This window comes from Brachionichthys hirsutus, chromosome 8 (genome assembly GCF_040956055.1).
Source record: "Brachionichthys hirsutus isolate HB-005 chromosome 8, CSIRO-AGI_Bhir_v1, whole genome shotgun sequence".
Lineage (NCBI taxonomy): Eukaryota > Metazoa > Chordata > Actinopteri > Lophiiformes > Brachionichthyidae > Brachionichthys > Brachionichthys hirsutus.
In genome coordinates this window covers 1437854-1455767 of record NC_090904.1, presented here as the reverse complement: position 1 = coordinate 1455767, position 17914 = coordinate 1437854, and the positions used below count along the sequence as shown (strand labels likewise).

Sequence of the window (17914 nt, the reverse complement as noted above, 5' to 3'; positions counted from 1 at the left end):
TCCTGCTGCCCCCCTCCGGAGCGCTGCTGCTTTCAAACAGCCCCCGAGAGGAACCCCTCTTCTCTTCCTCGATTCGTCTCCTCCTTGGAAGTGAATGGCTGTACCGCGCTGCCCAAGCCTCCAGCTCTCGATAACTACTGTCGGCCCTCTCAGCAGAAACGTCCCTGTTGTAGCGGACGGGACCGCTGGCCTCCCACCTCCTCGGCCAGCCCTCCCTCAGAAATCCACTCTCGTACCCCCCCATGCCTCGCTGAGCTGCCGTCCACTCTCTGGCGTCATGCAGCTGATACTCGCCCCAGTCCTGATGCTGCTGGGTGTCCGGGTTAGCAACGAACGGGAGGTAAGAGGCAGCAGGCGTGCTCAGCTCATGGTCCATCCAGCTATTGCGTTTCCGTGGAGCCACGCCTGTTCTCGATCCTGCAGCAGTAAAGTAAGCAGAACGTCTGCCTGGATCCTGAAGCTCACCGGAGCGCAGCGGATGATGGGATGCCTGATATCGGTCGTGGAAGCTGTGGGAACATGTGTGAGCAATGTCAGACGGTTGTTTCCGTGTCTAGTGGCTCCTTCGGTGAAAACATTGTGACTTTGGTACGACTTGATTCTATCAACACGGTCAAAGTACTGAACAAATGAAAATGAAATACCGACGTTTTAAAGTTTGGTCACATGTTGAGAGGCAACCGACTCTTCAGGTTGTTGTTTTGTCATCGGGTAATGGGAATCAGCACAACTTCTGTCATCCAAAGAAAGCGAGTGAGCGAGAACGCTGAACTCACGTTTGTGTGCAGCTCCTCCCAGGAGCAGAACCAAAGTTGGAGTACGGATGTCCCTGCCAGAACTCCATGTTTTAGACTGACAAACAGAAACGGAAAAAGAAAACAACCAAACTACTCAAGTGTGTTCTTAAAACGCATAAAATATTTTAAAACCGGCCCAAGTATGTTGACACGGCTACACACGCACCTTTAACCGGTGTTTTCAGACCCTTGCTGCTCACGAGGTGATAAAAGCTCCAATGTGGTCTGAACAGGATGACTTGTTTTTAAAGGACAGCAGTTTTCAGTCCCCCTCCCACAGCACGCACGCACGCACACACACACACACACACACACACACACACGCACTGTAAAGCCACTCTCCTCTCATTCAGTCAAAAACAAAGGTAGGAATCTCTGGAGTCACACCAAATTAAAAGGCAGCATCGATCTCACAAAACAAACTCGCTCGCATGAGGATCTCCCCGCTCCACTTATTTCAGTCGGATTACATCAGAATAATGACTTCCACAAACTTTAGTTCATCTATCGTGAGGCTGAATTTTAAGATCAATTATTTGTATAACTCTGCATATACGTTTAAATACATTTAATACCGTCATGAATAAAAAAGTAATCTTAAGCATGTATTTCATGTTTCAACTTCTTTAATGGCTTCTCTCCAGGCCTTCTGGTAACATCACCTCCCTGCAATGCGTTCTCCACAAATCATGACTAATGATCCCAATTAAAAAAAGGGATTTAGCGCTTTACTTGACCCTCGCCGGGATGGCGCGCAGACTGTGAGCCGATAGGGATCTGCTGTTTTGTTGGCTGAATTGCAGCAGGGGGAGCGACTGGCATGCCGCGGACGGCTCGTCTCCCTTTCTCTGGAACTCTTCAGCGTAACAAACAGGCTTTCCTTCTCTGAACAGAAAGTCTGCTCATCAGCAAAGAGCAGGAGAAGCTCTTTATAGATGGATTTATCTCATTGGATAGCAGCGCGCAGATGTTTCCAGATGGAGTCAAACTTCTGACTGCGCCCCTCCTCCTCAATAAATGACAATAAAAGCATGCCATTATTATTATTTATTCACTTATTTACAGGTTTTTATTTTGTGGTACAGGCAACGTCACTCCGGAGGCTGCCAGGCTGTAACCACCCAAACAGGATAGCTGCAGGTAGGTTCTAACACACGCTCTGTGGACATCACCCCCCTGCATAATGCAAGATAGGATTGCCTACCTAAGCAGCTGCTTGGGCTGCTTACAGGCTGTTTGTGGTTTCCCCGGTGTTGAGACTCGATACCGATGGACATTATGGAGTCTTCTGGGATAACCTGCTGCCAAAATATGTGAACTGTTTGGAGTGTCAATGATAACCATCAGGAGAACGGCATCCCCTCGTTGCTCTCATGGTTATCATTAAATTCCTTCTGTTTACGTAAATCTACTAAATTTGAATACCGGTAATTGTGTTTTTTGCTCAAACAGAATCAAAAGATTAAGGAGAGTTGTGTATGGAAATGTCCTCGACTTTTTTCCAGCTAAACACGTGCACCAGTGCTGTAAATTGAAATGACACAAAGCATCATGTCTTAGGTTTATTAACTCCCCCCCCCCCCCCAAAAAAAAGACCTTCCGTCTCCTCACTGATCTTGTTGGGGAACCAAAACAGCAGAGTATCACCAGGACTTGATAATATTTCCACATACAACTTTACATAGATGACAAATATGTTAACAGGTTTATAAACTGTAGAATCAAGTACAGATGCGCCAAATAAATTGAATCATCCAAGTCTTTAAAGAACAAACGTACAACAATTTCCAACAAATTGATCCTGTCTTCATGTTTGCTTGGGTTGGATTACATCACAGTTTCCTCAGTGGGAAGGACAATAACTGTTGGGTTTAGCTACAGATACAATTAACTCAATGTGCAGTAATTCTGCCTGAGACAGAAAGCCTCGAAGATATTAAAAAAATAAATAATTATTCTCATCATACAGATGACAGTAGTATTACATCCATAACAACCACCCTCCTCCTCCTCCTCAGGCATCAATATGTGCAAACTGCAAGTCTAGAAAAGGTAGCACTTTGTGCAAGAACCCCGAAAAACTAAAACTACGAAGTGTTTCAAAATAAGCACCTCATGAAAAAGGTGATTTGATTTTAAAATGAACAGACAGATTGAAGGAGGCGCATGGCTGTCTCCTCTCTCCTCAAAAGTAGTAATTGGTCCAGAAATCAAAGGAATATATATTTGGTACCGAAAGGCTATTTTAATATCTGTCCTAATAGTAAAATACTGAACTAGAACACAAATGTAATTTTTGCACCATGCGTTTCTGTTAAGACGCACACACCATCATAGTTGGGTTCGACAAACCTTTGTCACACCATCTTGGTGATGTGTGTGCGACACTTGAGTAAACAGCCATGGCTAAAACGGGTTGATTGTTTCACTCGACCACACAACTGAACATGTACCTGCGAAGAGATGCACAATCCTCGCGTGGCTTTGTTTCGGGGTGGGCACGAAAAGGCAGTCAGCTTTGATTTAAACGAACCAAGACGAAGTCCATGTCCACACAGACGCACAACAAACATCCACACAGACGCACAACAAACATCCGCACAGACGACAAAAGCCAGAGGAATGGCAACATTAAAACTTTGTCCCAAAAAGAATAACAATAAGAACAATGACGATGATAAAGAGAATCAAAATGACCAGCATCTTTCTATTTTTCTTCTGATACTGTTCAGCCTGGAAAGAAAAGAAAATACTGTGTTTTAATATATTTAACATCACACAACAGAGTGAGTTTGAGGAGAGTTCATGTCTCCGCAAGTAAACCACAAATGGTAATGAAGATTTGAAGGTTTGAAGATTGTTGGAAAGATTTGGGATAATGCAAGTTAACAGCTCTACGAAATACATAAAGAGCTTTCATTCTTAAAACATCTTAATTCTACAAATCTTTGCTGTAAAAGTTGGTTTTTATCACAAGTTAAAAACGGCAGTGTAAAGACGGGTATTCTGCAGGAATCTGAACTCTGACATACATTTTTGGATGAAAATAAAAAAGCATTTCATGGTTACCTTTTGTAGCTGCTTCAATCCATCGTCTGTTTTAACACATGCCTGTTCCACATTGAAGTCAATTCTGTCAAGAACGGTTCCCTTAAAGGAAAACATCATTTGGGACTTTTTAGCAGAGCAAAAACATTTATCATGTATTTTTAAAACTTAAAAAAAATAAAAATAATAATTGTGATGGTAATAAGATTAGATGCATTCAAATTTTTTATAACGTCGTCGCTCCTTCCGTTCCGATTTTGTCGAGAAAAGTGAAAGCCATTAATTTGTCGGTATCTTTGTATTGTAAAAATCCTGAGGCGTCGCATTATACACAAAGAACATAAACATTTGTCTTTGCGCCTCACTGAAAGCACTCAGTGAGGCAAAACTCAGACTGGATAATGTTCCTGAGGCATTTCAGAACAAATACCTGTTCCACCACCATCCCAGCCAAGTCCCGGAAAACCTCGTTCAGATCTGAGATCGACTGCACAATCTGTCGGATCTCCTTCTCTCGCTCTTCAACCATAACCGTGTTCTGCTCCACGAGCATCAGCTGGTCGTCGGTGAACCCCTGAAACAAAAAGAATCGCAGTCGGTGATTTTACATTCGTACAATATCTCTACGAATACAAAATGGCTGTTTCCTAGTGTCCACACACACTGCGGTCAATTTCAGATATTGATGTTAAAACTGACAAGAAACAATTCTCCCAATGTGATTTAATTAATTCTTATTGATAGACTTTGTACAGCCAACACTCTAAAGAGGAAACAATGTATCGACCATAACCGGCTGTCACTTTGAACAAACTCATAAAGACTGACCTTAAGGCTTTTGGAGGATGTTTATTATTTTCTCTTTAGTATCTACTTTGTACATAAAACATATGAGCAAACTATAATGCAGTGAAACCGTCAATGGGGTTTATATAAATGGCTTAATTTTTAAAAAGCATCAACCTTTTCATATACAGCTAATTCGTCATCCTCTTCCATCAAGGGTCCAGAATCAAAAAAGTGTTTTGATCTCTCCTCACGATTCTTCATACCTGGAACATAAACATGGGAATAACAACTTTAGATCAGTGGTCCCCGACCCTTTCATGCCGCGGCCCGGTGGTTGGGGACCGCCGCTTCAGATGATTACTGTCCTTACGTTTTAGGTAGCCGGACTGTGTGTGTCTGAAATTGGTCGACAGCTCCTGCAGACTCTGGGCCAGAGACGAGACCACGTTCATCAACAGCCTCTCCTCCTGCTCGGTGCAGTGGCCACAACGAGAGTGCAAACCCGTCACAGCTCGCTGGCATCGGTGGAACATCTGCAGTAAGCCAACAAAAGCACACACACCATGTTTCAGTTGAAACTCTGCAAAGCGAAATACTGTCGGGAGGGTCTGTAACTAGCTTGGGCTTGGAAAAGAAAATGGATGGTCTCGACTAATACGACGACTACCTGTGTGATCTCCTGCGTCGTGATTTCGATAGCATGCTCTTCCTCAGTACTGTCATCAAGTGTAGGACGATTCATATGCTTGTCATGAAGTAAGGCCAGCTCCTTCATCTTCTGCCGAACCCGCGTGATTTCATACTGGATCTGAAACGAGACGGTGGGATCGCTTAAAAGCCACGATAGTTAAACAAGATTCCAAACAGGTGCCGTTACGAGCTTTAGGTTTCAGCCTTTTACAGATCGGTCGCTACATTTCTATTCGGACTCAAAAGGTTGTTTTACCTCATCAACGCCTTCGATCCATTTCGGGGGAAGTTTCTTTGTGACTCCAATTGCAGCTTCAGGATCCAGACTGATTCCTGACACCAATGCCATTCGATCATCCGCCAACTTAAAATAAATAAACAAACCCATATTTATATAAGTAAACATGATAATTCGACACGATGACATAGCAAAGTACGAGTCCAGAGTAATTCTACCACAAAGAGAAACAACGGTACCTCATCAAGCTCCTAATGTGATTGGCAGATAGCAGAATGGTCGCATCCAATACAGGACAAAGAAAAGGAGAGAAAGACAGAAGGAGCACAAAGTGAGCCCAGAAAAGCAGTTCATACCGAAGACGTCAACTTTAAAATTAGGATAATAGTCAAGCCATGTTTCCACTACATGGTGCCGGTCGACCATATTGTTTAAGTGTGAATGTCATTATGACAACATTCACACTTAAACAATACAGTCGTCTAATGGCCTCCAGAAAAGTAGCCGATACCAAAGCTGAGCCGAATGGAACCGGCACCACAAGCGTAAACAGAGAACGCTATACCTGTTAAAATAACCCCAAAGACATTATGAGTGTGAAAATAGAGAGTGATCAGGCAGGTGCACCGTGATTTCATCTTAAAGCTGCCATTTACGAAACAGAAACAGAGAGAGGTTGAAATGGTGGCGACTCCAGATGACCTGAAATGGCTTCACTACACTCGGGGATTCTAGGTCTGCACACCAACGCACATCGATCCATGCGCAGCGGCGAGCAAGCTGGGGAGGTACGCTGCTATACACAATGTAATCCATGTATTAGCACATGTATTAGCACAAAGGTCATACAGATGACCTTATTTCAGTGATAATATTTGAACATCCGGTAAATGTAAAAGCCATCAGGATGGCGTGAATTTGTGCTAGTTTTACAATTCAAAATAAAAGTAAGTTCTCGTTTAACTGAAGCAATGCAATCATTGTTTGCTTTCAACATCCGTCCCATTTTCAGTAGTTCATTTGAAATGCAGTAAGGATGTAATGAACATATTTTCAATTTGTTTTCATTTTTTAACCAGCAGCTGTTTCTCCTGTGCTTATTGCGATAAGGTGTTGTCGATGGATGATTCGACTTGTGCTCCGTCTGTGTAAATGTCTGTTTCACTGTTTCCAGCGACGCCTTTGTTATAACCATAGAGTAGACATTTGTCATGCTTTGCTTCTTATGGTCACACTGCCGCAACCATTTCCTGCCGTACCGTTGCATTTCTTTCGTAGCTCTGAAAACAGATAAATATATAAATGCAAAATGAATGCACATGATTGACGAATGGATGGACGATGACGGGAGAATCCATATATAAATATCTATATGTATTTCACCACAGGAGTGGTTCGTTTATAAAGCATTCAGTATTTCATTTGAGTTGATAAATGGGAACTGAGCCCCCCCCCCCCCCCCCCCAACATCCCTGTGGACATTAGAAAAACATGCTGTGACATTCACAAGATCCCACACAATTTACACCATTATTTATCAGACTCATCTCTAAATAAAGACTACCATTTAGCAGATGTCGTTACTGTAGAAAACTAACAATTTAGATCTAAACCTGCCCCCCCCCCTTCATCCTCCCCTCACAGAAATACGACCAGTGATGTGATGCTACAGACACACAGTTGTATCTAGCTAACACAGTTCTCTAACTGGTTATATATATATGCAAAAAACACACAGTATAAAGTCAAAACGATGCAGACCACTCACCGCAGCATTGCTACGTGTACTCAGACGGGGCTCGAATGTACTCACTTGCTCAGCCAATATCTGCCGGTTTTGGATCGCATTGTTCCGCATTAACAAGAAGGCATCGGTCAGACGCCTAGTGGCCATGACTGCCTTGTTTTTAAATGTAAATTAATACTGGACAAAGAGCGAATCACTTTATACATAAAACTGCTTCAACTACCGCTGACACTCGGCTAGCACAACTAGCTTTAGCTTTGCCAGCGATGAATAAGGTAAACTCGAGATACAGCGTTTATTGTGGACGGGAAACGACCCCAACGATATGTCTACATGCAGCGTCTCTAATAATTATGAGTAAAATGTCCGAGGCTTTCGACCCGAAATGTTTATTCAACGTTACATTAGAAAAAGCTATCCCCCCTCAAGCAGCTACGGAAGTGGAACCAGCAGACTGTTTATTCTCCCACGACACGTCGCTACGGCTGCCATCGGTCTCTGAAGCCCATTGCGCCCCCTAGCGCCTCGGCGACGACGCGTCAAACACCGTCTGCGTCCAAAATGTTGCATCCCGTCTGTCGCAGGGTTGAAAATATCCTCAACAAAATAGGACAAAGTTTATATGTCCAAGAAATTACGTGATTATATTGAAGTAAATTTCCAATTTTTTTCGCATCATGAGAGAAAAAGAAAGAAAAAGAAAAAAAACACATCAAGGTGAGTATGTGAGTATGAACCAAAACAGTAATGTATGTCATGACAACGTTTTAAAATAACAATGAAATTCAAATTACAGAGATTACAGGCTTTACATATTCGGTGCATTTCGACCAGATCCTGAAAAAAATATTCCTTCTGGACAGGAGTTACAAAAAATCGAAATCAAAGTCTGGGTCTGAGTTAAAGGCGCACAACCTGAGTATTTTAATCCGATTTTTGACAAATTCTGATTCTATTTGCATTTTGTAGTGTCCCGTCCCAACTTTTTTTTTTTTTTAGAGCGATTGCAACATTAAAAACATTTAAAGATATTCTTACTGAAGCCGTAATAAATAAAGATGTCATCCTTCACACCACTCCAGACCCGTTTTGCGGTATTTAGGAAGTGTTTGGAAGGTACCGGCGCTATAAATCATAAAGAGCTCGAACGCATTTCCGTTGGTGTGCGCGAACGCGCACGAGGTGGTGCCACTATCTGTAATTATACAGAAAGCTCCTCCTCCTCTGCGCATTCTTAATCCCGTAATACCCTTTAATACCGGCAGCAGACTTTAACCCGCAATCACCCGTTTCCGTCAACCAACGCGAACGGCTCTTCGTTATTGTGCAGCGAGTTGCGCGTTTGCGCGCAGCTTTAACTTCACCTGAGGAGAGAGAGAGAGAGAGAGACAGGTAAGGTCTCAATGGTCCAGCCGTCTGTCTGTCTACCTGTCTCGGTGAGCGAACACCTGCCCGAATGAATGAAAGTCGGTCTGAATTTCATTTTTAATCCCGTTTGATGATTTATGACTCCGATGCGTCACCGATGAAGATGAAGAGACATTAGACTTTTTTATTCGACTTCCATGAAGGTGTCACCTTGTCCGAACTTGTCGTAAACCCGTCACACCTTTCTGATCGTGTCACCGAAAGCTCACAATTATTTGTCACATTTAAGTTGGTCAAACTTCGACAAGTTATTCCTGGTTGTCGTCGGGGTAAATATGTGTAAAGTAAATGTCCATTTAAAAAGGGAGGTGTCTGGAATACTACCGAGGAATGGGAACAAACCCGTTCGTGAGTCACGGGCAAACACACAACTATTTCAGACTTATTTACACAATATTTTGTGTGTTGTAATTGTTCTCTGCTACATTGGATCGATAGACATGGCCTCGGTGGATGACGCCGAAGGGACCCTGACTCCTGTGGATTTTATCCAGCTGCAGCAATACATGGAATGTAAGTCTTGCTGTTGAAACGTTTTGCATTTACTATGTTTGTACTACAAACCTGCTGCTGTCGTTTACTTATCGAATTATTTAATGAACAGATTATTTTTTTTACGATACTGTTGTCTGTTTTTATGGTGTTGCCTTGTTGTGGTTTCATACACTGCAGTAAAGGAACCCATTTGAGTGTGACACCTCGATACCTCGTACTTTAATGCTTCAAGCTTCTTTTAAACTTCAGATCTTCTCCTCTGGGAGGCAATAAAAGCTTTATAAAAACCGACTGCAGTATCAGACTCCAACATTGTGCAATGCCTGAGGACGCGCTTCATATTTTCATGCAGAACTACCACATAACAGTCCAGGATGTTTATCTGGAGGCTTTTGTTTGAACTCCGGGATGAAAACGCCTGCGTTTGCACAGAGCTTTGAACTCAGACAGAATTCGACAGCCCCGTTAACAGGAAGTTAAAAGTGGCGTGGCGCTAAAACTATTCAGAGGCTTTGACAGAAATGAAATGGGTGCGTAAGCTTTAATGTTGGGGGGGGGGGGGGGGGGGGGGGTGCACTGTTGGATAATGGATGAATGGATAATCACGCCATGCACATCCTTTCTGGTCCTGGAAAAAAGCAACAATGTGAGTTGCCTCTGCGAGCAGCAGCTCGATTAAATGCATGACAGACTCCGTGCGCCCGCGATGACCTCACATGTCGGAAGCCGTGGCTTTAGCGTGTAGGACACATGTCACACGGGGGCAGGCGTGACCTGTTCCTGTTTCTCCAGTCACACAGATCGTTTTCCTGCGTACCTGTTGAGCTGTATATCGACTCCTTTACCTCATCGCTCTCCTCTTTGCAGACAGCAATTTGAGCGTGAAAGACGTGACGAAGGAGTTTCAGCCTGGAGGTCGTCTGGCTCATCACAACTCTGGAGGGGTAAATAAATTATGCCCCGAATCTTTCAACCAAAGAAATTCACACACTTTTTTTCTGCATGTTTTTGCTACACTAATCGAATCTGTTTTTCCCTTGTAAATATTTGACCATTTAAACGAGAAACAAAACGACAAAATCCTGATGATGTTATTGAGACTTCCTGATCTACAGAGCGTCGATGCAGTGGGCCTCTATCTGTTTCTCAAGACCTATCTAGAAGTGGAGGAATTCCCTCCAGACTTATGCAAACGACTTTTTTACTATTTTCGAGAGTGGGATGGGACCACAAAGAGCTATCTGCCCAAAGAAGGTAAATTATATTTAAAGTCTCATCCCGTCTTCCTATACATGTAACAGCATTACATTTAAAAATGTCAAAACATTTAAAAACAATGCTCTTTGAGATGTTGGTCTGCATTAAAGGCTGGTTCCGTCCATTTTTCTGTTTCTAGGTGGCGTCTTTCTTCGTGATGTCTCCTGCTACTTTTCGGTGCTGGAGGAAGGACAGCCGCGCGAGAAGCTCGAATGTCGGTTTCTTCTTGCAATATTCTCTAGCACATTTATGATTGTATGACTCCATTTAATATTTGCACGTCACTGATGAGGGATAATGATGGCGGGATGCGCTGACAAGCTGAAAAATGTTTGTATCACAAAATGATCTCATTTCGCTTTGTAGTTACTTTCAAACTTTACGATAAAGACTGCAATGGACTCCTGGACAACTCCGTAAGTCACTGACATGTTCCTATTAGTGCACTCAGAGCCGTAGGCCTACTTAGATTGTTTGATTTTGGATCATGTTGGTTCAGATGGATGTGGTCAAACCCAAATTCACGCGATTGTAAACGTTTCTCGCTCAGGAGGTGGATCGCATCATCACCCAGATGATGAGAGCTGCTAATTACCTGGGCTGGGATGTGACTGAACTCAGACCAGTACGAGTTTCTTTCTTGATGTTCTTCTCATGTTTAGCATGCGCAGCTAGTGAGCTTAAAAGCGCTTCAGATATTAAGCACTAGAATGAGATTAAATAAGCCTAACAAGATATTCTTTTGTAATTGGACAGGTTCTCAAAGACATGATGAGTGCGATCGATGCGGATGGCAGCGGCACCGTCACGCTGGATGAATGGGTGAAGGGAGGCATGAACAATGTGCCTTTACTTGTTCTGCTTGGATTGAAGGTGAACACATACTGAACCGCTCGTGCGACGCCGAACTCTTTCTTCAACGTTGTGATCAACTTTTCTGTCATGCTGTTGAACTAGATGACAGAGAGGGATGGGCAGCATATTTGGAGGATGAAACACTTTAACAAGCCAACCTATTGTGGCGTGTGTGAGAACATGCTGCTCGGCCTGGGGAAGCAGGGACTCTGCTGCACTCGTAAGAGCTCTTCGCAGACACTAGGGGGCAGTCACGCACCTCCGAAACAGTTCTTCACTTCCCGCTGTAGTTTTCTATGAATATGAATGCATGTATTTTTGATCAACTTTCGTGGGAGAACGATATTAAACCCAATCGTTGCTTTTTACTTTTCAGGTTGCAAGTACACCGTCCACAATCAGTGCGCCAACAAGAACCCCGAACCCTGTGCTGCTACCTTTGTGAAATCCAAACATGAAATTGGTGTAAGTATCACAATAGTCTAATTTCATTTCTGTTTCATCACAGATATAAAATTTACTTTGATATTTTACACGAGTACAGTATTTGAATTAATAATTTCTGGGGGGGCTCTTCATTGAAAATAATGTGGGGCACTACAGAATACAGAACACAGCATACAAGCATATATATATAAACAATACAATACATTTATTTATAATAAAGTACACGATTCAAAATTGTAATAAAATATTAGCTGACTTGGTTTTAAGTCATTTTGTCGTGTTTAGACCAAATTTCTGGACATGAAATAGTGAATGGATGTAACTTTATTTCTGTTTTCATGTGGAGAATGAACTGCAGGGCTGATATTTGACATTAATTATTTTGAGTTGTCTTTTTACCAGCCAAAATCCAGAAGCCTGCTGCAGTAAACACATTATCAACAGAGGACATTACAGTGCATTAGTCAGTAACAAGTAAAAGCCATCAGTGCTTTTTAAGAGCGGATTACAGTTTTCTCTCTACATCTGTTAGATGTCCTCCTTTTACATGGATGCTGATCGGCTCACAGTGTTATACAACTCACTGATTCACATTACAATAATGAGATAAGAACAAACTGACCAGATTCCCTCAGCTGCTTTGAAAGGTGCTGGTACGATCTCATCTGATACTCGTCAATAGTTATCCAGAATCTCACAAATCGGCGGCTGCCTATAACAGAGCTCTCCGCAGAATGCAGGACAGGGTCTTAAGGCTCGTCTAGACGTGCATGCGGAAATGATTAGATAAGGACAAGGCAGTAAGAGTCAGGGCCCAGCAGCACAATAAATTACTGAAGTAAACTGCACACTTTCCTCAACCTCTCTGTTTTTTCGCCTGTGTCTCAGGTAGCAGCTCATGACTGGATCAGAGCTGACTGTAAGTCCACCAAATGTCAGGTCTGCCACAAGAAGATCAAAAACTTATCTGGGAGGCACTGCGTGTGGTGCCAGGAGATGGTGAGGAGTGAGTTTGTTTCGTTGGACATCGGTGAATGCCTTGGAGATGATATTCAGCTGCCTCTCATCTTTTTAAAAGCGGCACGATGAGTGTATTTACTCTGGCTCAGCAACATGTAATTGTGGGCTTCTGAAAGATCATATACTGCCTCCATGGGCCATATACGCCATCTCAAAGGTAAAATGGGCAGCTCTGCCAAACAATATCAACACCATAAATTTGGTTTTAGTGTATTTTTTAAATCGTGTCTGCTGTTTCCTGCAGGACGAGGACGCCAGCTTGTTAAACGTCACTCCCGATGGCCACATCCTGCAGGTCTGCTGTCGAAACATTCCTCCACACACTTGTACTGAATGCGCTTCCTCTGCGAGGTCTTATTCAACTTGTCTGCTCAAAGCACCTTCTGAATATCATTGCTAATGGAAAACGAGAAGAAAGGGAGACACTAATCCAATGGTGACGCGTTTCAGGATAGCAGCTTTCAGACAGCTAACTTCACAGTCGTGTATTTCTCTTTAGATCGTTCCAATGCAGAACACCCACCCGCTGCTGGTGTTTGTCAACCCGAAAAGTGGAGGAAAGCAGGGCGAAAGGTAAACGGACTGTTGTTTGTAAGGCAGGGGCAGTGTGAAGGGGCAGAAAACAGCCTTAATGGGCAAAATCAGAATACAAAACAGGAGCAAAGACAAGGCCCCGCAACATACAACAATCACAGAAATAGAATCACAAACAGGAACCGAGGTTAATGATATGATCTCGTGCCCTCACTCTCTCATGTGTGTGTTTCCCACAGAGTGCTGAGGAAGTTTCAGTACCTCCTTAACCCTCGTCAGGTCTACAACCTGTCCAACGGAGGTCCTGCACCAGGGTACTGCACCCCTCCACCCCTAGGAGTGGGAAGCACATATGAACTACAGACTCCATACTAAAGCTGCTTTTGTGCCTTCAGATTGCAGTTCTTCCGTAATCTGCATGAATACAGGATCTTGGCATGCGGAGGAGACGGCACCGTTGGGTGGCTCCTGGATGCTCTAGGTACTATCAGAGTTTTTGGATGTCACAGAGGGAATAAAAGATCAGCGTCCCTAGAGAGAAATCATCTGTGTGGGATTTCAGACAAAGAAAACCTCCAGGTGCGCCCCCCGATTGCCATCCTGCCCCTGGGCACTGGGAATGACCTGGCCCGCTGTCTCCGCTGGGGAGGAGGTAAGTGTCAACGCACTAACCTTAAGCCCTCACTGAGGTATTAGCACCCACAGCGGAGCGTGAATCTACTCCATGATAGGCTACGAGGGGGAAAATTTGAGAGACATCCTGCAGGAAATTGAAGCAAGTGAGTTGGTTCAAATGGACCGCTGGAGCGTCCAGGTGATTCCAAGTGACCCCCAAGAGGCAGGAGACCCGGTGCCCTCTGAGATCATTAACAACTACTTCTCTGTTGGAGTGGTGAGTTGCTCAGCAGTGAGGAATAATTAAATAATGTGATTATTGGCGGCATTGCTAATACATCTTAATGTGGCTGCATTCTTTTTCGTGGGAGCAGGACGCCTCAATTGCTCATCGTTTCCACTCCATGAGAGAGAAGTACCCCCAGAGGTTCAACAGCAGGTGCGGGTTCACACCAACTTGGCGATTAAAAAGTGTTTTCTCGTGTGTCGCGGGACATTTGTTCAATCAAAACAATTCTGATCAATCTCTGTTGTTTTGAAGAATGAAGAACAAACTTTGGTATTTTGAGTTTGCCACTTCGGAGACGATCTCCTCCTCTTGTAAGGGGCTGAGGGACTGTCTCAAGATCCAAGTTAGTATTCCTGACAGCCACACTAATCATTTGTTGCTCTCATGCGTTAAATCATTGAGCTGTAAAACAAACAAGCTGCTGTGTGCTTCCACCAGTGTTGTGGTAAACCTCTGGACCTGAGCGTGTCTCTGGAGGGCATTGCTGTCCTTAACATTCCCAGCATGCACGGCGGCTCAAACCTCTGGGGCGAATCCAAGAGGCCCGACGATACGCCACAGGTCGAGCAAAGTGCCGTCATCACCGACCCCGAACTGCTTAAATCAATCTCACAAGGTCAGACGACGCGCCTCGCCTTTATCTGCCGGTGTATCTGTCTTCTTCCTGATGCCAACAACCTGTTGGAGCCTGATCTGTGCGCGCTGTCGCTCGGCAGACATAAGTGATAAACGTTTGGAGGTGGTGGGGCTGGGAGGAGCCATGGAGATGGGACAGATCTACACTGGATTGAAGAGCGCTGGGCACAGACTGGCACAGACGCCCCAAATCACCATCAGGTTGGGACCCTTTACCCCCAGATGGACCTAAAATTAGAAACAAACATGATGTAAAACTTATGCTTTGAGTAACATGTGACAGGGTCGTTGTTAATTACTATTATTAATAAAGTGGCTGTTGTTTTGGAGTGCCGTCTCACTTTCTCTCTCCTGTGTGGGCAGAACAACGAAAGCCCTGCCCATGCAGATCGATGGGGAGCCCTGGATGCAGCCTCCGTGCACTGTAAGTATCATCAACAAATGAAAACAGTCAGGTTTCACACCTGAGTCAACGTGAGTCCAAACCTGTCTCATCAAAAACAAGGATTTTATTGGATGATTTATTTCAGATCTGTTTTATTGGACTTTTTACAATGTAGGAGCATCTAATAAGTCTGAGTGTTTGTAAGCATTGCGCTCTCACTCTTATAACTTACAATCAGACAGGATGCAGTGCTCATGGCTGCGGAGAGGCACGAGATCTGGGCCAGATAGCGCTGAAGCAGCACAGGCAGCGATGCTCCTTCAAAACAAAAGCACACGCTTTATTTTATCGGGAATGGATTAGTCTGATGTCATTGAACCACAAACAGAACAGAAGAAATGTTTGAAGCGTGGCGTTAAGCACGTTGATGATGACCTCCGTTGTGTTTTTTATTCATCCTAGATCCACATAACGCATAAGAACCAAGCTAACATGATGATGGCCCCACAAGCAAAGCCGACCGGCTTCTTTCATCTGAAGTAGTCCGATGGCTGCTGCTGCGGGTCCTAACAGACCATCGGTATTATCATCAAAGTGATGCAGGAGGAGTGTTTAAAAGATGTATGCACCATTATTATTTTATACTACATCCCCATACAATTTGGAATAAATTCAAAAGACAGGCCAAACTGATAAAACAGAAATGCTGACCGCTGCTAACTCTGTTGACCACTATTCTGTGCCAATCTTGTTGCAATGCATCTAATTATTATTTTAGAATTGTTGTGTATCTACAATATTTTAATGTATTAATGCGAACTATATTTGCTTCCTTCTGTGCTGTGATGTTTTCTACAGTGGTGTCAAGTTGCGTTTTGTGTGCGCTTCCTTGTTCTCGAAGCGGGACACGCTTTAAAAATATAAATGTTGTCAACGAATTGGCTTTTTTCAGCTGCTACATTCATCCCCCGTCTGTTCTACAATCACTCACTGTCAGTGCTCATTTAACTTGAATAATTAATTTATTCCACTGTTATTACTTTTGATTTATTTTATTAATCGGTCTTATTGTTATCACCTGTTGCAGCATGTTGTTGTGTTTGACTTTTGTGTTTTTTATGCTACTATGTGCTAATGAGGCGAATTATAATTGTTTTTTTGAACTGACCTTATTTCTGAACTTTTTAATCTGGGTTTATGCAAGATTTTCATCTCAATGCTAAACCCTTGCAGGAAAAATGTCAGCAAACCTCAAAGATTACAGTTACTCTCCCTGTTTGGATCAAAAACATTTTGTATTTTTGTTCAAATTCAAATGAAGACATGTCTGTCACAATACGTCTATCAGTAATATGAACTAGATCTTTTTTATTAACATACTGTATATGCTCCAATTTTACACCAGACCGACTTGGTTCGGCTAGGAGATGAAACAAGCAGGAATATTTATTATTATTATTTCATGCTGCAGCATCGTTCTCTATCCGTGTAATGAACTTAATTAAGTCCTGCTCTGTCAGGGGAGCCGCGTTAGCGGCAGCTTCTTCCCTCTTCAGAGAAAATCTCAACTGTTTGTCACCTGAAGTGATCCTTCTCACAGATCGCACCCAAAATGTCCCCAGAGAAGGTTCAAGTGTCGGCGTGTCAGGGCCTTTCTGGTTGTTGTGGAAAGGCTGCACACCATCGGTGCCATTGGATGATGTGTAAATTGTTGCCGACAAATGGACACCTGCAGCTGTGCTTGTGACATTGATCGTGTAAATTGCCTCCTGATGACATTACAATGTGACACGGTTTGTGATTTCACATCTTTCAAATTCAAAGCGTGAACCGTTGCCACAGTGAGCGGGAGGGACACCCCCCCCCCCAAAGTTACTGGGATGAATAGCCCTGGTTGCAGACAGGGGGGGGTTCAGAACATTTAAGGTTTAGCCCAGACCGGTAGGAGAGTACTGGGCGTGTCTTCTGGAAGGAAAGGAGATAAGGAGACCTGGTGGTGGAACCAGGAAGTGCAGAAGTGTCTACAAGAATAGATGTTGGCTAAGAGGAAGTGGGACATTGATAGGACAGAAGGGAGCAGACGAGAGTACAGGAAGACGAGACGCGGGATACAGAGAGTTGTGGAACGGGAGGAGGAAAGTATCAGGTGTGCTCTGTGATGGGAGAGTGTCAGCGAGGACGAAGGGAACGGTCTACTAGACCATGGTGAGGACAGCCATGATGGACGGCTTAGAGACAGTGTCTCTGAGGAAAGGACAGGAGGCGGAGCTAGAAGTGGAGGAGATGAAGATGCTGAGGTTCTCCTTGGGAGCGACCAGGTTAGATTAGAAATAAGAGGGACAGTGAGGGTCAGACGTTTTGGAGACCAGACTTTGATGGTCTGGACATGTCCAGAGGAGAGACGGGGACTATATCGGGAGAAGGATGCTGAGGATGGAGCTGCCAGGGAACAGGACTAGAGGACGACCCAGGAGAAGAGACATGGACGTAGTGAGGGAGGACGATGCAAAGGACAGGGTGGAGTGGAGAACGCTGATTCGCTGTGGCGCCCCCCCCCCTGCAGAAATGAGGCCCAACTATAAATCTCGTTTTAAAGCATCACTCGTGACAAACCGTTTCCCGGTGTGGCGTTCCCGTTGTGAAC

At 43.9% G+C, this 17914-nt stretch overlaps 2 protein-coding genes across 2 annotated transcripts; one reads left to right on the top strand and one right to left on the bottom strand.

Annotated features, from left to right (window-relative positions):
• Positions 1–2398: 2398 nt before the first annotated feature.
• On the bottom strand, positions 2399–7456 carry stx16 (syntaxin 16). Its single transcript, XM_068742640.1, has 9 exons — positions 7376–7456; positions 5802–5813; positions 5581–5688; positions 5302–5442; positions 5005–5167; positions 4809–4897; positions 4276–4419; positions 3867–3947; positions 2399–3530 (listed from the first exon to the last, which is right to left on the bottom strand). The coding sequence occupies exons 1-9, from the start codon at positions 7454–7456 to the stop codon at positions 3429–3431; spliced, it is 921 nt and encodes a 306-aa protein (XP_068598741.1). The 3' UTR covers positions 2399–3428.
• A 1153-nt stretch (positions 7457–8609) lies between these two features.
• dgkab (diacylglycerol kinase, alpha b) lies at positions 8610–16674 on the top strand. The gene is made up of 24 exons (XM_068741948.1): positions 8610–8701; positions 9176–9250; positions 10100–10176; positions 10348–10486; positions 10629–10703; positions 10856–10905; positions 11040–11114; positions 11246–11362; positions 11447–11564; positions 11721–11809; positions 12680–12790; positions 12870–12995; positions 13059–13106; positions 13311–13384; positions 13585–13659; positions 13741–13826; positions 13908–13997; positions 14077–14237; positions 14335–14399; positions 14502–14592; positions 14688–14865; positions 14966–15086; positions 15249–15309; positions 15733–16674. Exons 2-24 carry the CDS (start codon positions 9178–9180, stop codon positions 15811–15813), a joined length of 2181 nt encoding a protein of 726 aa, XP_068598049.1. The 5' UTR covers positions 8610–8701; positions 9176–9177; the 3' UTR covers positions 15814–16674.
• Positions 16675–17914: the final 1240 nt, after the last annotated feature.